The sequence below is a fragment of the Piliocolobus tephrosceles genome, chromosome 14 (genome assembly GCF_002776525.5).
Source record: "Piliocolobus tephrosceles isolate RC106 chromosome 14, ASM277652v3, whole genome shotgun sequence".
Classification (NCBI taxonomy): domain Eukaryota; kingdom Metazoa; phylum Chordata; class Mammalia; order Primates; family Cercopithecidae; genus Piliocolobus; species Piliocolobus tephrosceles.
In genome coordinates, this window is record NC_045447.1 from 45,317,528 (window position 1) to 45,331,443 (window position 13,916).

Sequence of the window (13,916 nt, forward strand, 5' to 3'; positions counted from 1 at the left end):
ACCTGGGTAAATTTTGTGCTGGGATAACAGGTGTGAGCCATTTACCCAGCCATGAATAAGGCTACTATGAACATTCATGTACAAATTTTTGTTTGGACATAAGTATTAATTCCTCCTGGGTTTATACCTAGGACTGAAATTGTTAGGTCATTTGATAATTATGTTTATTGTTTTGCATTATCTGTTTTTACAATCCCATCAGCAGTGTATGAGGGTTCCAGTTCCTCCTCCTCATTGCCAACACTTGTTGATTATAGCCACACTGGTGTGTTCCAAGCAGTATCTCCAGCATTTCCTGATGGCCTATAATAAGCCTCTCTCCATGTGTCTATTGGCTATTTGTATATTTTCTTTAGAGAAATGTCTAGTCAAATCCATTGCCCATTAATTGGATAGTTTTTCCCTCCTCCACTCATTTTTTTTTTTTTTTTTTTTTTTGAGACAAGGTCTCACTTTGTCGCCCAGGCTGGAATGCAGTGGTGCAGTCTCGGCTCACTGCGACCTCTGCCTCCCGGGGTCGAGTGATTCTCCTGCCTCAGCCTCCCAGGTAGCTGGGATCACAGGCGCCTGCCACCACGCTCGGGTAACTTTTGTATTTTCAGAAGAGACGGCATTTCGTCATGTTGGTCGGGCTGGTCTCGAACTCCTGACCTTAGGTGATCCACCTGCCTTGGCCTCCCAAATTGCTGGGATTACAGGTGTGAGCCGCCACGCCCAGCCTCCCCTCCTCCACTCCGAAAGATTATTTGCTTAATTATCCAGTTGTAAGATTCAGAAGCTTTGAGAGGAGAATGAAATCTCAGTTGGACTCAGCTAAGCAAAAAGGGAAACATAAGTATTATCTCCATTTTACAGATGAGGTAATGCCTAATAACAATATGTGCGGCCGAGCTAGGATTCAAGTCAAGTTTGACTCCAGCAGCCGTGCTCTTAGTCGTAACCATGAATGGACAGCGGTTCCGTGAACTCTTCCTCCAGCTTGGTCCCCTGTCCCCAATTTTCAATTCCTAAATCTCCCATCAAATTCTCTGGCCAGCCCCACGATCCTGGCCAAACTTCCACCGAGATGCCGGCAGATGGCGATGGAGCCACCGGCGGGCCTCTCTGGCACGCGCATCTCTGTGGTGCCAGGCCGCAGGCGCCGCCGCCGCCGCACTTCCGGGTGCCATTGCAGGTGAGCCAGGGTCTGCCGAGAACCTCAACCCCACATATTCCCCTCACCCTGAAACAAGGGAGTCTTCCTCTTTCCCTTAGCTCCCAACCAAGGGTGGTCAGTACCGCGGCTAGGGTGCCCAGCGGGAGGCTGGGTTGCTACCGGAGGAGGCAGAGCCGGTCGCACGCCTGGGTTCCAGCGAGGCCCAACCGACTCTGGACCCGCGCCCCAGCCTCGTTGCGTGGCGAAGGTCGTGCCTCAGGTCTTCTGGCGAACCTAGCCTCCCGGAAGCGGAGCGTGACTCCTCCCCTTCGTCCCCTCGGTGCCCGCCAGGCGGCGTCGTTGGCTGGGCCCGGGTTTCCCTACGGCTTTGATCCATTTCCGCCCTAATGGGTGTTGAGATTGGCGAGGGGAGAGGTGCAGGAACGGCCAGTAAGAGCCTGGCTACCAATTGGAATAATTTTCCCTCATGACTGTGTTTTCAACATTAGCATTTCCTGCCTGTAAATGTGAACATTCCTATGCTCTACCCCTCGAAGATCCTGATTCAGTAGATCTGGGGTGGGGCCTGGAAATAGCTTTTTTATTTTTCTGAGATGGCGTCTCCCTCTGTTGTCTAGGCTGGAGTGCAGTGGCGCAGTCTCGGCTCACTGCAACCTCTGCCTCCCCGATTCAAGCAATTGTCCTGCCTCAGCCCCCCCTATAGCTGGGACTACAGGTGCCTGCCACCAATTTTTGTATTTTTAGTAGGGACGGGGTTTCACCAATTTGGCCAGGCTGGTCTCGAACTCCTGACCTCAGGTGATCCACCCGCCTCTGCCTCCCAAAGTGCTGGGATTACAAGCGTGAGCCACCACGCCCAGCCTGGAAATAGCAGGAGAGTAATATTGCGAGGGGTTGGCTATGGGACAGTTTTATCTCCAGGAAAGTTTCCGGGAGGAAGTGATTCTAGCTGGGCTTGTATTCAGGGACTAGACTATCCACCGGTTCTTTGCCCCACAGTAATGAATTTCCTTCCCCACCCCTATCAGGATGCAGAAAGCCTCAGTGCTGCTCTTCCTGGCCTGGGTCTGCTTCATCTTCTACGCTGGCATTGCCCTCTTCACCAGTGGCTTCCTGCTCACCCGTTTGGAGCTCACCAACTGTAGCAGCTGCCAAGAGCCCCCAGGCCCTGGGTCCCTGCCATGGGGGAGCCAAGGGAAACCTGGGGCCTGCTGGATGGCTTCCCGATTTTCACGGGTTGTGTTGGTGCTAATAGATGCTCTGCGATTTGACTTCGCCCAGCCCCAGCACTCACATGTGCCTGGAGAGCCTCCTGTCTCCCTACCCTTCCTGGGCAAACTAAGCTCCCTGCAGAGGATCCTGGAGACTCAGCCCCACCATGCCCGGCTCTACCGATCTCAGGTTGACCCTCCTACCACCACCATGCAGCGCCTCAAGGCCCTCACCACTGGCTCACTGCCTACTTTTATTGATGCTGGTAGTAACTTTGCCAGCCACGCCATAGTGGAAGACAATCTCATTAAGCAGCTCACCAGCACAGGTCAGTGTGGGCCACTTTGAAGGCCAGAAGTACCCTGGCAAATTTCTTCAAAATTTGAAGTCAGGGAGTCAGACCTTTGGGTGCCCAGATGCACACTTGACTATGGTGTAGGGGAACAGAGGAGAAGAAAGAGGCCAGGGCCCTGCTTGTGGGGAGCTCAGTTTGGGGGACAGAGGAGAAGGGATCTGGGCTTTGGTCCTATGAAGCTTCTAATCTGAATGGAGTGCAAGTTTTATTCTTGGGGACCTCTCAGTAAAAGGGAGAAGGGAAGAAGAGAAGATGTGGATCTTGCAAGTGTGGAGAAGAAAGCAGAGAAATACAGGCCCTGTTCATTCATTGGCTTGGAAGAAGCACGATACACCCAGGAAAAACAAATCAGTAGAGATACCCAGAGACAGAACTAGCAGAGCGTTTTGTAGGAAGGGTAAGTGTGAGGTCTGGGTGGAGTATGGTTATCAGGGAAAGCATCCTGGTGGAAAATGTTAGGCCCTGAAGGATAAAGATTGCTGTATGGAATTGCTGTACTTCTTAGGTTACATGTATGGAACTTCTGATGGGTCTTTCAAGGGCCTCTTTTCCTGTTTTCTCCTGACCCTGACGTTTGCTCCGGCTCTGACCTCTCTTTCATGTCCCTGCAGGAAGGCGTGTAGTCTTCATGGGAGATGATACCTGGAAAGACCTTTTCCCTGGTGCTTTCTCCAAAGCTTTCTTCTTCCCATCCTTCAATGTCAGAGACCTAGACACAGTGGACAATGGCATCCTGGAACACCTCTACCCCACCAGTGAGCATGGGGCCAGAGCACGTAGTTCTAAGACTGGGAGCTGGGGAGGACTGCTTTAGTCCACAAATTCCGAGCCTCCAATGGGTGTAACAGCCTGGGCTTGTATCCCTGGACATAGAGGAGTGTCAAAGCCTGGCTGGGGTTGAGGAGTGGGTCTTAGTCTTCTGTGCTCATTATTCTCCCCTTCACAGTGGACAGTGGTGAATGGGACGTGCTGATTGCTCACTTCCTGGGTGTGGACCACTGTGGCCACAAGCATGGCCCTCACCACCCTGAAATGGCCAAGAAACTTAGCCAGATGGACCAGGTGATCCAGTGAGTGTGGGGTATTGGCTGGGGGAGTGGGTTTGTATCTGAGAATCTCAGGATATGTGGTCCCAGGAGAAGAAGCTCTTAGAGCTTCTTTCCTGGCTGAATTCTGTCTTTTCTAGGCCTTCTGCTAAAGCTAGAGGCCCCATCCATCTTGATTAACTCAATGTGTAGCTTTGTGCATCAGGATCATGGCTGAAGACATGTCTCTTTGCCAAAGGTCTAGGCCTTACTAATGGAGTTATAGCTGGGGATGAATAGGCCCCGAGAAAAATCTTTTTTCTTTTTGAGAAAAATATTTATTCATTTCTACTCCTGACGCATTTCTTGGCCCCCAGGGGACTTGTGGAGCGTCTGGAGAATGACACACTGCTGGTAGTGGCTGGGGACCATGGAATGACCACAAATGGAGACCATGGAGGGGACAGTGAGCTGGAGGTCTCAGCTGCACTCTTTCTGTATAGCCCCACAGCACTCTTCCCCAGTACCCCGCCAGAGGTGAGGCCTGGATGTTCCTCATTTGTTCTCCCAGTAATCAGCCCATGTTACCATCACAGCATCCTCATGAATACCTCTATTATAGGCCCCCAAATTCATTATCCTGGGTATCCTCCACTCTCATTTCTTACCTAGGCCCCTGTGTCTCCCATCCCATTGACTTCAGCTTTGTAATGAATCTGTTGACCACTGTCATTTCCCTTTAGGAGCCAGAGGTGATTCCTCAAGTTAGCCTTGTGCCCACACTGGCCCTGCTGCTGGGCCTGCCCATCCCATTTGGAAACATTGGGGAAGTGATGGCTGAGCTATTCTCAGGGGGTGAGGACTCCCAACCCCACTCCTCTGCTTTAGCCCAAGCCTCAGCTCTCCATCTCAATGCTCAGCAGGTAGGTAAGTGGGCTGGGTTTCCAGGTGACAGAGCTAGGGTGGGCATGAAAGAAGCATAATGAACCACTCTATTGTCCTTTGACTAGTCTTAGTCCCACCTTCCATACCTATCCCTCTTCTGTTATCCCTCCCTTCCCCCATCCTGGGCAGAGTTTGGGTCTTTGACTTCCACGTACCCCCTTTTGTAATACCTGTTCTTGCCTCTGCCCCAATTTATGTCTCTGACCTGTTCCCCTTGGCCTCTGACCTTTTCTCTGCCAGGTGTCCCGATTTCTTCATACCTACTCCGCTGCTACTCAGGACCTTCAAGCTAAGGAGCTTCATCAGCTGCAGAACCTCTTCTCCAAGGCCTCTGCTGACTACCAGTGGCTTCTGCAGAGCCCCAATGGGGCTGAGGCGACACTGCCGACTGTGATTGCTGAGCTGCAGCAGTTCCTGCGGGGAGCTCGGGCCATGTGCATCGAGTCTTGGGCTCGTTTCTCTCTGGTCCGCATGGCGGGGGGTGCTGCTCTCTTGGTTGCTGCCTGCTTTATCTGCCTGCTGGCATCTCAGTGGGCAATATCCCCAGACTTTCCATTCCGCCCTCTACTTCTGATACCCGTGGCCTGGGGCCTTGTTGGGACCATAGCGTATGCTGGACTCCTGGGAATTATTGAGCTGAAGCTAGATCTAGTGCTTCTAGGGGCTGTGGCTGCAGTGAGCTCATTCCTGCCTTTTCTGTGGAAAGCCTGGGCTGGCTGGGGGTCCAAGAGACCTCTGGCAACCCTGTTTCCGATCCCTGGGCCCGTCCTGTTACTCCTGCTCTTTCGCTTGGCTGTGTTCTTCTCTGATAGTTTTGTTGTAGCTGAGGCCAGGGCCACCCCCTTCCTTTTGGGCTCATTCATCCTCCTGCTGGTTGTCCAGCTTCACTGGGAGGGCCAGCTGCTTCCACCTAAGCTGCTCACAATGCCCCGCCTTGGCACTTCAGCCGCAACAAACCCCCCACGGCACAGTGGTGCATATGCCCTGAGGCTTGGAATTGGGTTGCTTTTATGTACAAGGCTAGCTGGGCTTTTTCATCGTTGCCCTGAAGAGACACCTGTTTGCCACTCCTCTCCCTGGCTGAGTCCTCTGGCATCCATGGTGGGTGGTCGAGCCAAGAATTTGTGGTATGGAGCTTGCGTGGCAGCACTGGTGGCCCTGTTAGCTGCTGTGCGCTTGTGGCTTTGCCACTATGGTAATCTCAAGAGCCCCGAGCCACCCATGCTCTTTGTGCGCTGGGGACTGCCCCTAATGGCATTGGGTACTGCTGCCTACTGGGCATTGGCGTCAGGGGCAGATGAGGCTCCCCCCCGTCTCCGGGCCCTGGTCTCTGGGGCATCCATGGTGCTGCCTCGGGCTGTAGCAGGGCTGGCTGCTTCAGGGCTCGCGCTGCTGCTTTGGAAGCCTGTAACGGTGCTGGTGAAGGCTGGGGCAGGCGCTCCAAGGACCAGGACTGTCCTCACTCCCTTCTCAGGCCCCCCCACTTCTCAAGCTGTCCTGGATTATGTGGTCCCTCAAATCTACCGACACATGCAGGAGGAGTTCCGGGGCCGGCTAGAGAGGACCAAATCTCAGGGTACCCTGACTGTGGCTGCTTATCAGTTGGGGAGTGTCTACTCAGCTGCTATGGTCATAGCCCTCACCCTGTTGGCCTTCCCACTTCTGCTGTTGCATGCGGAGCGCATCAGCCTTGTGTTCCTGCTTCTGTTTCTGCAGAGCTTCCTTCTCCTACATCTGCTTGCTGCTGGGATACCCATCACCACCCCTGGTAAATATCTCAGCTCTGATTCACCTAAAGACAATAGTGATGTGAGTTCGGCCCCTCTTGTTTTCAAGGAGGTGTTGTTCCTGATGTTCCTGAGCTTGACAGAGGGTCCCATACCCCACACAGCTGGGAAGGTCTTGGTGTCCTCTCTCTTATCTGCCATAGCCAAGTGAATTGATTCTTCCTGTTGGTTCCCAGGGTTCATGGAGAGGGGAGACAAGGAGTCCTCTAAGACTCCTTGTGGAAATGCTGCATCCTTATGAGCACATTTCTTGATTTTCCAGTGATAGAAGTAGTGAATTGTGAATATATAATGGCACAGTGAGCTGTATGTGTTTGAGAGAAAGAAAGAGATTGACCACAGCAGGGTTCAGATAAACGTGATGGCGCTTTTGTACCACAGAGAGAATTAGAATAATTAGAGTGTGGACTGTGAGGATGTTGGGCTGATGGGCATGTGAGTGTGTATGAGAATTGATACTGAAGTAGTAGGAGTATATGACTATAGAGCAGTAGCCTATGGATTAGGGAATAAGAAGTGACTGTAAAGTGGCATATCTTTTCTTCCAGGTCCTTTTACTGTGCCATGGCGGGCAGTCTCAGCTTGGGCCCTCATGGCCACACAGACCTTCTACTCCACGGGCCACCAGCCTGTCTTTCCAGCCATCCATTGGCATGCAGCCTTCGTGGGATTCCCAGAGGGTCATGGCTCCTGTACTTGGCTGCCTGCTTTGCTAGTGGGAGCCAACACTTTTGCCTCCCACCTCCTCTTTGCAGGTACCCACTCCTCCTTCACTTGCTTCCATTATTTACTCTGGCTTTGTGGAAAGAAAGGAAACCCCTGGATTTGAATGGAGAGATGTGAGTTTGTTGGATCTTTGGCACCCCTTGGCCTGGGCTAATTGGAACCTGAGCCAGCCAGGGTGACCCATTGATTCCAGTCATACCCTCTCCCGAGGCAGTAGGTTGCCCACTGCTCCTGCTCTGGCCTTTCCTGTGTGAGAGTCAAGGGCTGCGGAAGAGACAGCAGCCCCCAGGGAATGAAGCTGAAGCCAGAGTCAGACCCGAGGAGGAAGAGGAGCCACTGATGGAGATGCGGCTCCGGGATGCGCCTCACCACTTCTATGCAGCACTGCTGCAGCTGGGCCTCAAGTACCTCTTTATCCTTGGTATTCAGGTGGGTGTAGGAGAGAGATCAGGAAGTGGTGTTCTTTCTCCATGGGTGTGTATCAGTTTCTTTCAGACCTTCAAAACCGTGGGAGAGAGCCTTGACTGAGGTACACATAAGTGAAGTGGTTGCTCAAGCCCAGTGGCCTCAAATGGCAACTCGGAGACTTGAACCTGGGTCTCCTTAATCCTAGTCCTGGATTGTTTCCTCTCTACAACCTAGATCTGGACCCTGCTAGTTGCATTTGAGGATTACTCTATCAGTGGACAGACTGGAAAAACTGAGGTGATAGCCAGGATTTTCTTCCCAAATTGTGGTCATGGATCCTCCTCCTTTCCTCTAGAGGCAGATGTGGCACTGGTATCTTCCTCCACCCTGGGGCCAGAGCCTGAGTGTTAGCATTACAGATGGATAATGACTTGCCCAAAGTCACACAGTGAGTCAGTGCTTGGGGCAGGATGGGAAGTAGGTCTCCTAACTCCTAGCCCAGGACATGCACTATTTTTTCCACTGACATGCACTATTCTCCTATTTCCGTTTTTTACAGGGGCCTAGAGCAACTCTCCCTTTGCCCTGCTTCCTCCTCCCCTTCACAAGTAACGTGGCCCCTCCTCTCCTCCTCTAGATTCTGGCCTGTGCCTTGGCAGCCTCCATCCTTCGCAGGCATCTCATGGTCTGGAAAGTGTTTGCCCCTAAGTGAGTAGATTTGCTTGAGAAGTAGAGGTGGTGGGGAGGGAGAAACTTGGAACAAAGTATGAAGATCCCAAACATCCAGGATGGCCAAGGTTTTGCCTCTACAGGGAAAAGGCAGTAGACCTACTCTGTTCCCTGAGATTCTCCACCTTTCTTTGCAGGTTCATTTTTGAGGCTGTGGGCTTCATTGTGAGCAGCGTGGGACTTCTCCTGGGCATAGCTTTGGTGATGAGAGTGGATGGTGCTGTGAGCTCCTGGTTCAGGCAGCTATTTCTGGCCCAGCAGAGGTAGCCTAGGCTGTGGTTACTGGCACATGGCTACAGAGAGTACTGGAGAACAGTGTAGCCTGGCCTGTACAGGTACTGGATGATCTGCAAGACAGGCTCAGCCATACCTCTTACTACCATGCAGCCAGGGGCTGCTGACTTCTAGGACTTCATTATTCTATAATTCAGGACCACAGTGGAGTATGATCCCTAACTCCTGATTTGGATGCATCTGAAGGACAAGGGGGGTGGTCTCTAAAAGTGGAATAAAATAGGCTGGGTGTGGTGGCTTACACCTGTAATCCCAGCACTTTGGGAGGCAGAGGCGGGAGAACTGCTTGGTCCCAGGAGTTCAAGACCAACCTGTGGAACATAGCAAGACCCCGTCTCTACTATTTAAAAAAAGTGGAATAAAATGATAATACAATTTTATGTGTCTGAGATGTGGGGGAGCCCCACTGTTCTACAGGGGTTGTGAGGAGGATCAGTCTCTCTTCCCATCAGGCACAGATGAGATCAGTCATCAGGTGCCTGGCTGTGCCTGAGAAGCTTTAGGAAGTGGTTGGAGTTGTCTGAATTCACTGCCTCCACCTCTTCCCAAATCAATCCTATTATCCCACCACGATTTTCCTTTGCCATGCAACACATTTTGTTAAGTTCCTATTCTTTGTCTGATAGAGAGAGAAGACTGAGAAGACAAGCCCAGGCATCATGCAGCACCGGCTTTAACTGTCTGAGGTCCCAAATAGTGCTATGCCCCCACTCCACTGGGCCTTTTCACTATAGAGTACCCTTTGCCCTTCCCTTCTGTGGAAGCCTCCCTTGTTTCCCAACCTGTGCCACTCTTTATCAGATCTACATGCACATCTTATGTAGCATTCCACTTTGTCCCATTCATCATTCCTGACTTGAAGTCAAAATTGTGTGAATCCACTGGTTCTCTTCTCGTGTATGTTTTGTGCCCTCTGTTCACCCCACCACTCCTTTCATGTTTGAAATACTGGCATGAAATCCTCCTAGAGATGTCCATCAAAAGAGTTGGGTAGAGGCCCTGGAGAGAAGCGTCAGGACTGAGATTTGAGGTTTGACCATACCTAGAACAGGAGGAGCTGATACCACTGAAAAACAGAGCAGATGTTAAAACCATGGGATAGCACCTACTTTTAATTGGTAGAAAGTAGAGAAGCTGAGTAGTAATGGTTGTGAAGTATAAACGTTCACTGCTGTGGTAGGTAGCTAAGGGAAGAATTGAAATTATTTTTAATGTTATTATCATTTTAAAGACATATTTTTGTTCTGTTGCCCAGGCTGGAGGGCGGTGGTGCAATCATAGCTCCCTGTAGTTTCAAACTCCTGGGCTCAAGTAATCCATCGCGGCCTCCTCAGTATCTGGGACCATGCCTGGCTAACTTTTTAATTTTTGTAGAGACGGTCTAGCTACATTGCTCAGGCTGTTCGTGAACTCCTGGCCTCAAGTGATCCTTCCACCTTGGCCTCTCAAAGCACTAGGATTGCAGGTGTGAGCCACAGTACCTGGCTAAGTTCAAATTATTAATGGTCAATGGTCCCTAGTGTTACAGATGCCAAATAGTAAGATGATGAAAAGTATGTTTCAGCAGGGCATGGTGCCTCATGCCTGTAATCCCAGCGCTTTGGGAAGCCAAGGTGGGTGGATCACCTGAGGTCAGGAGTTTGAGACCAGCCTGGACAACATGGCGAAACCCCATCTCTACTAAAAATACAAAAATTAGCTGGTGTGGCATGCACCTGTAATTCCAGCTACTCGGGAGGCTGAGGCAGGAGAATCGCTTGAACCTGGGAGACAGAGGTTGCAGTGAGCCAAGATCACGCTACTGCACTCCAGCCTGGGTGACAGAGCCAGACTCCCTCTCAAAAAACAGAGAAAAAGGATAGCTTGTTGTCAACCATGGTAGAAAGAGGTTTAATAATGCAAGGGGGTGAAGTTGGCCCCAGCTGACCTGTAAGATGAATTAGAAAAATGCCTCTCCCCAAGTCTGGTGGACACAACTCCCAAGCATGGTTCGGTGAGCAAATAGTGTCTTTGTGAGAAAGGTGAAAAAAACAAAAAACAAAACACAAAAAGCCCCTTTCCTCCATCCCTAGCACCCATGGAAGGATTTTAGGCCCTAGTTTCTCCACTTCTTAGCCAGGTGCCCTGCACTTTTTGCAGTAGCCTCCTTGCCTGGAGCCTAAGACTAATTTGCTTATCTGCCAACCACTGTCTGTTCTTTCTCCTGGTATATCTATAAGATAAAGACATTAGTACATTGATTTAAACTATTAAAAATTCTTTCTAGCCAGGCACTATGGCATGTCCCTATAGTCCCAGCTACTTGGGAGGCAGAGGCAGGAGGATCACTTGAAAATAGCAAGACTCCATCTCTACAAAAATAAAAAAAATTAGCTAGGCATTGTCCCAGCTATGTAGGAGGCTGAGGTGGATCACTTGAACCCAGGAGTTTGAGGCTGTAGTGCACAATGAATACACCCGTGAATAGCCACTGTACTCTATCCTGAGCAACATAGTGAGGCCCTGTCTCTCTTAAAAAGAAAAATTATTTCTTATTCCTGCCTTTTCCTTGAAATCAGAGTCTATTCCACACTAACACACTAACTGATTCTTTTTTTTTTTTTTTTCCTTTAATTTTTTGTAGAGATGGCATCTTGCTGTCTTGCCTAGGCTGGTCTTGAACTAGCCTCAAGCCATCCTCCTGCCTCAACCTCCTAAAGTGTTGGGATTACAGGTGTGAGCCACTGCACCCAGCCCTGATTCTTTTTTAAAAAAGCTTTATTGAAATACAATTTACCATAAAATTTACCCATGTAAGGTGTAAGACTTAATGGTTTTTGTGTATTTACAGAATTGTACAACCATCACCAGAATCAATTTTAGAACATTTTCGTCAACCCCAAAAGAAAATCTACTCTTTAGGTATCACCCTCCAACCCTCCCTAACCCCTGGCTACACTAATCTGCTTTCTGTCTCTCTGTATATATTTGCCCATTTTGGATATTTCACAGAAATGGGATCATAATAATATGTGATCTTTTATGACTGGCATCTTCCAGTTAGCATAATGTTTTCCGGTTTCATCTATATAGCAGCACACAGCAGTACTTCATTCTTTTTCTTTTTTAAAATTGAAGTAAAATTCATATAAAATTCACCATTTTAAAGTGTATAATTTAGTGGCCATTAGTATATTCACAACGTTGTACAATCATCACTATCAATTCCAGAATGTTTTCATTACCCCAAAAAGAAACCCTATACGCTTAAGCAGTCATTCCTTCTCCTCTCCCCCTTAACTCCTAGTACCACTCATTTGTTTTCTGTCTGTATAGATTTGCCTGTTCTGGACATTTCATATAAATGGGCTCATACAGTAGTGCCTTTTTCTGTGTTATTTTCCTTTACTCGGCCTACTGTTTTCAGAGTTCATCCATGTTGTAGCATGTATTGGTACTTCATTCCTCTTTATGGCCAAATAATACTCCATTGCATGGATATACCACATTTTGTTTTCCATTCATCCATTGAAAGCCATTTGGGTTTACACATTTTGGTTATTATGTAATGCTGCTATAAACATTTGTGTATAAGTTTTTGTTGAGACATATGTTTTTTTGTTTTTTGGGGGGAACGGAGTCTTGCTCTGTCGCCCGGGCTGGAGTGCAGTGGCCAGATCTCAGCTCACTGCAAGCTCCGCCTCCCGGGTTTACACCATTCACCTGCCTCAGCCTACCGAGTAGCTGGGACTACAGGCGCCCGCCACCTCGCCCGGCTAGTTTTTTTGTATTTTTTAGTAGAGACGGGGTTTCACCATGTTAGCCAGGATGGTCTCGATCTCCTGACCTCGTGATCCGCCCGTCTCGGCCTCCCAAAGTGCTGGGATTACAGGCTTGAGCCACCGCGCCCGGCCGAGACATGTTTTAATTTCTCTTGAGTGTATACCTAGCTGTACACTGAGCAACTGCTGGGTCATCAGGTAACTGTTTAATCTTTCAAGGAACTGCCAGCTTGTTTTCCAAAGTTGCTATATCGTTTTACAGTCCTACCAGAAGTATATATAGGTAACGATTTCTCCACATCCATGTCAACACTTGTTACAATCTGTCTTTGATTCTAACCATCCTAGTGGGTGTGAAGTAATATCTCATTGTGGTTTTGGTGTGCATTTCCTTAATGATTAATGATGCTGAGCTGAGCATCTTTTCTTGCACTTATTGGAAAAATGTCCATTCAGATTCTTTGACTATTTTTAATTGGATTATTATTATTATTATTATTGGACCAGGGTCTTGCTCTGTCACCCAAGCAGTAGTGCAGTGGTATGATCATGGCTCACTGAATCCAGAACCTCCTGGGTTCAAGCAATCCTCCTGTCTCAGCTTCCTGAGTAACTGGGACTACAGATGTGCACCACCATGGCCGACTAATTTTTTATCTTTTTGTAGAGACAGGGCCCCACTCTGTTGCCCAGGCTGGTCTTGAACTCCTGGGCTCAGGCAATCCTCCTGCTTCAGCCTCCCAAAAGTGCTGGGATTACAGGTGTAAGCCAGTGTGCCTGGCCAGCATTCTTTTTTTTTTTTTTTTTGAGAAGGAGTCTTGCTCTGTTGCCTAGGCTGGAGTGCAGTGGCGCAATCTCTGCTCACTGCAAACTCTGCCTCCCTGGTTCACACCATTCTCCTGCCTCAGCCTCCCAAGTAGCTGGGACTACAGGCACCCGCCACCATGCGCGGCTAATTTTTTGTATTTTTAGTAGAGACAGGGTTTCACCGTGTTAGCTAGGATGGTCTCGATCTCCTGACCTCGTGATCCGCCCACCTTGGCCTCCCAAAGTTCTGGGATTACAGGCATGAGCCACTGCACCCAGCCCTGGCTAGCATTCTTCATACATGCTAGATACAGGTCTCTTAACAGATATATGATATGATATATGATTTACAAATATTTTCTCCATTCTGTGGGTTGTCTTTTCATTTTCTTGATAATATCATTCAATGCACAAAAATTGGTTTGTTTTTTTTTTTTTTGTGATGGAGTCTCGCTCTGTCGCCCAGGCTGGAGTGCAGTGGCAATTTCTCGGCTCACTGCAACCTCCACCTCCTGGGTTCAAGTGATTCTCCTGCCTCAGCCTCCCAAGTAGCTGGGACTACAGGCGCACGCCACCATGCCCAGCTAAATTTTGTATTTTTAGTAGAGACGGGGTTTCACCATGTTGGCCAGGATGGTCTCAATCTCTTGACTTTATGATCCACCCACCTTGGCCTCCCAAAGTGCTGGGATTACAGGCATGAGCCACTGC

The 13,916-nt window shown here is 49.4% G+C and overlaps 1 protein-coding gene across 5 annotated transcripts; it reads left to right on the forward strand.

Annotated features, from left to right (window-relative positions):
• Positions 1–1,137: 1,137 nt before the first annotated feature.
• On the forward strand, positions 1,138–9,014 carry PIGO (phosphatidylinositol glycan anchor biosynthesis class O). Of its 5 annotated transcripts, XM_026456187.2 has the most exons (12): positions 1,138–1,174; positions 2,185–2,696; positions 3,335–3,478; positions 3,670–3,793; positions 4,126–4,285; positions 4,492–4,671; positions 4,934–5,158; positions 6,410–6,461; positions 7,029–7,235; positions 7,421–7,635; positions 8,252–8,322; positions 8,481–9,014. In XM_026456187.2, the coding sequence occupies exons 2-12, from the start codon at positions 2,186–2,188 to the stop codon at positions 8,608–8,610; spliced, it is 2,019 nt and encodes a 672-aa protein (XP_026311972.2). In that variant the 5' UTR covers positions 1,138–1,174; position 2,185; the 3' UTR covers positions 8,611–9,014. The 5 variants fall into 5 exon arrangements, with proteins under 5 accessions (XP_026311972.2, XP_026311969.2, XP_026311970.2 ...); XM_026456184.2 differs by having other exon boundaries at positions 4,934–6,461; XM_023203272.3 differs by lacking the exons at positions 1,138–1,174; positions 2,185–2,696 and adding an exon at positions 2,720–3,120 and having other exon boundaries at positions 4,934–6,461; positions 8,481–9,009.
• Positions 9,015–13,916: the final 4,902 nt, after the last annotated feature.

Bases quoted from the DNA above. Each gene is read 5' to 3' on its own strand.
- PIGO (XM_026456184.2), top strand. From the start codon at position 2,186: ATGCAGAAAGCCTCAGTGCTGCTCTTCCTGGCCTGGGTCTGCTTCATC. The intron at 3,794-4,125 runs GTGAGTGTGGGG...CTTGGCCCCCAG, and splicing joins CAGATGGACCAGGTGATCCA to GGGACTTGTGGAGCGTCTGG. The intron at 6,462-7,028 runs GTAAATATCTCA...CTTTTCTTCCAG, and splicing joins GATACCCATCACCACCCCTG to GTCCTTTTACTGTGCCATGG.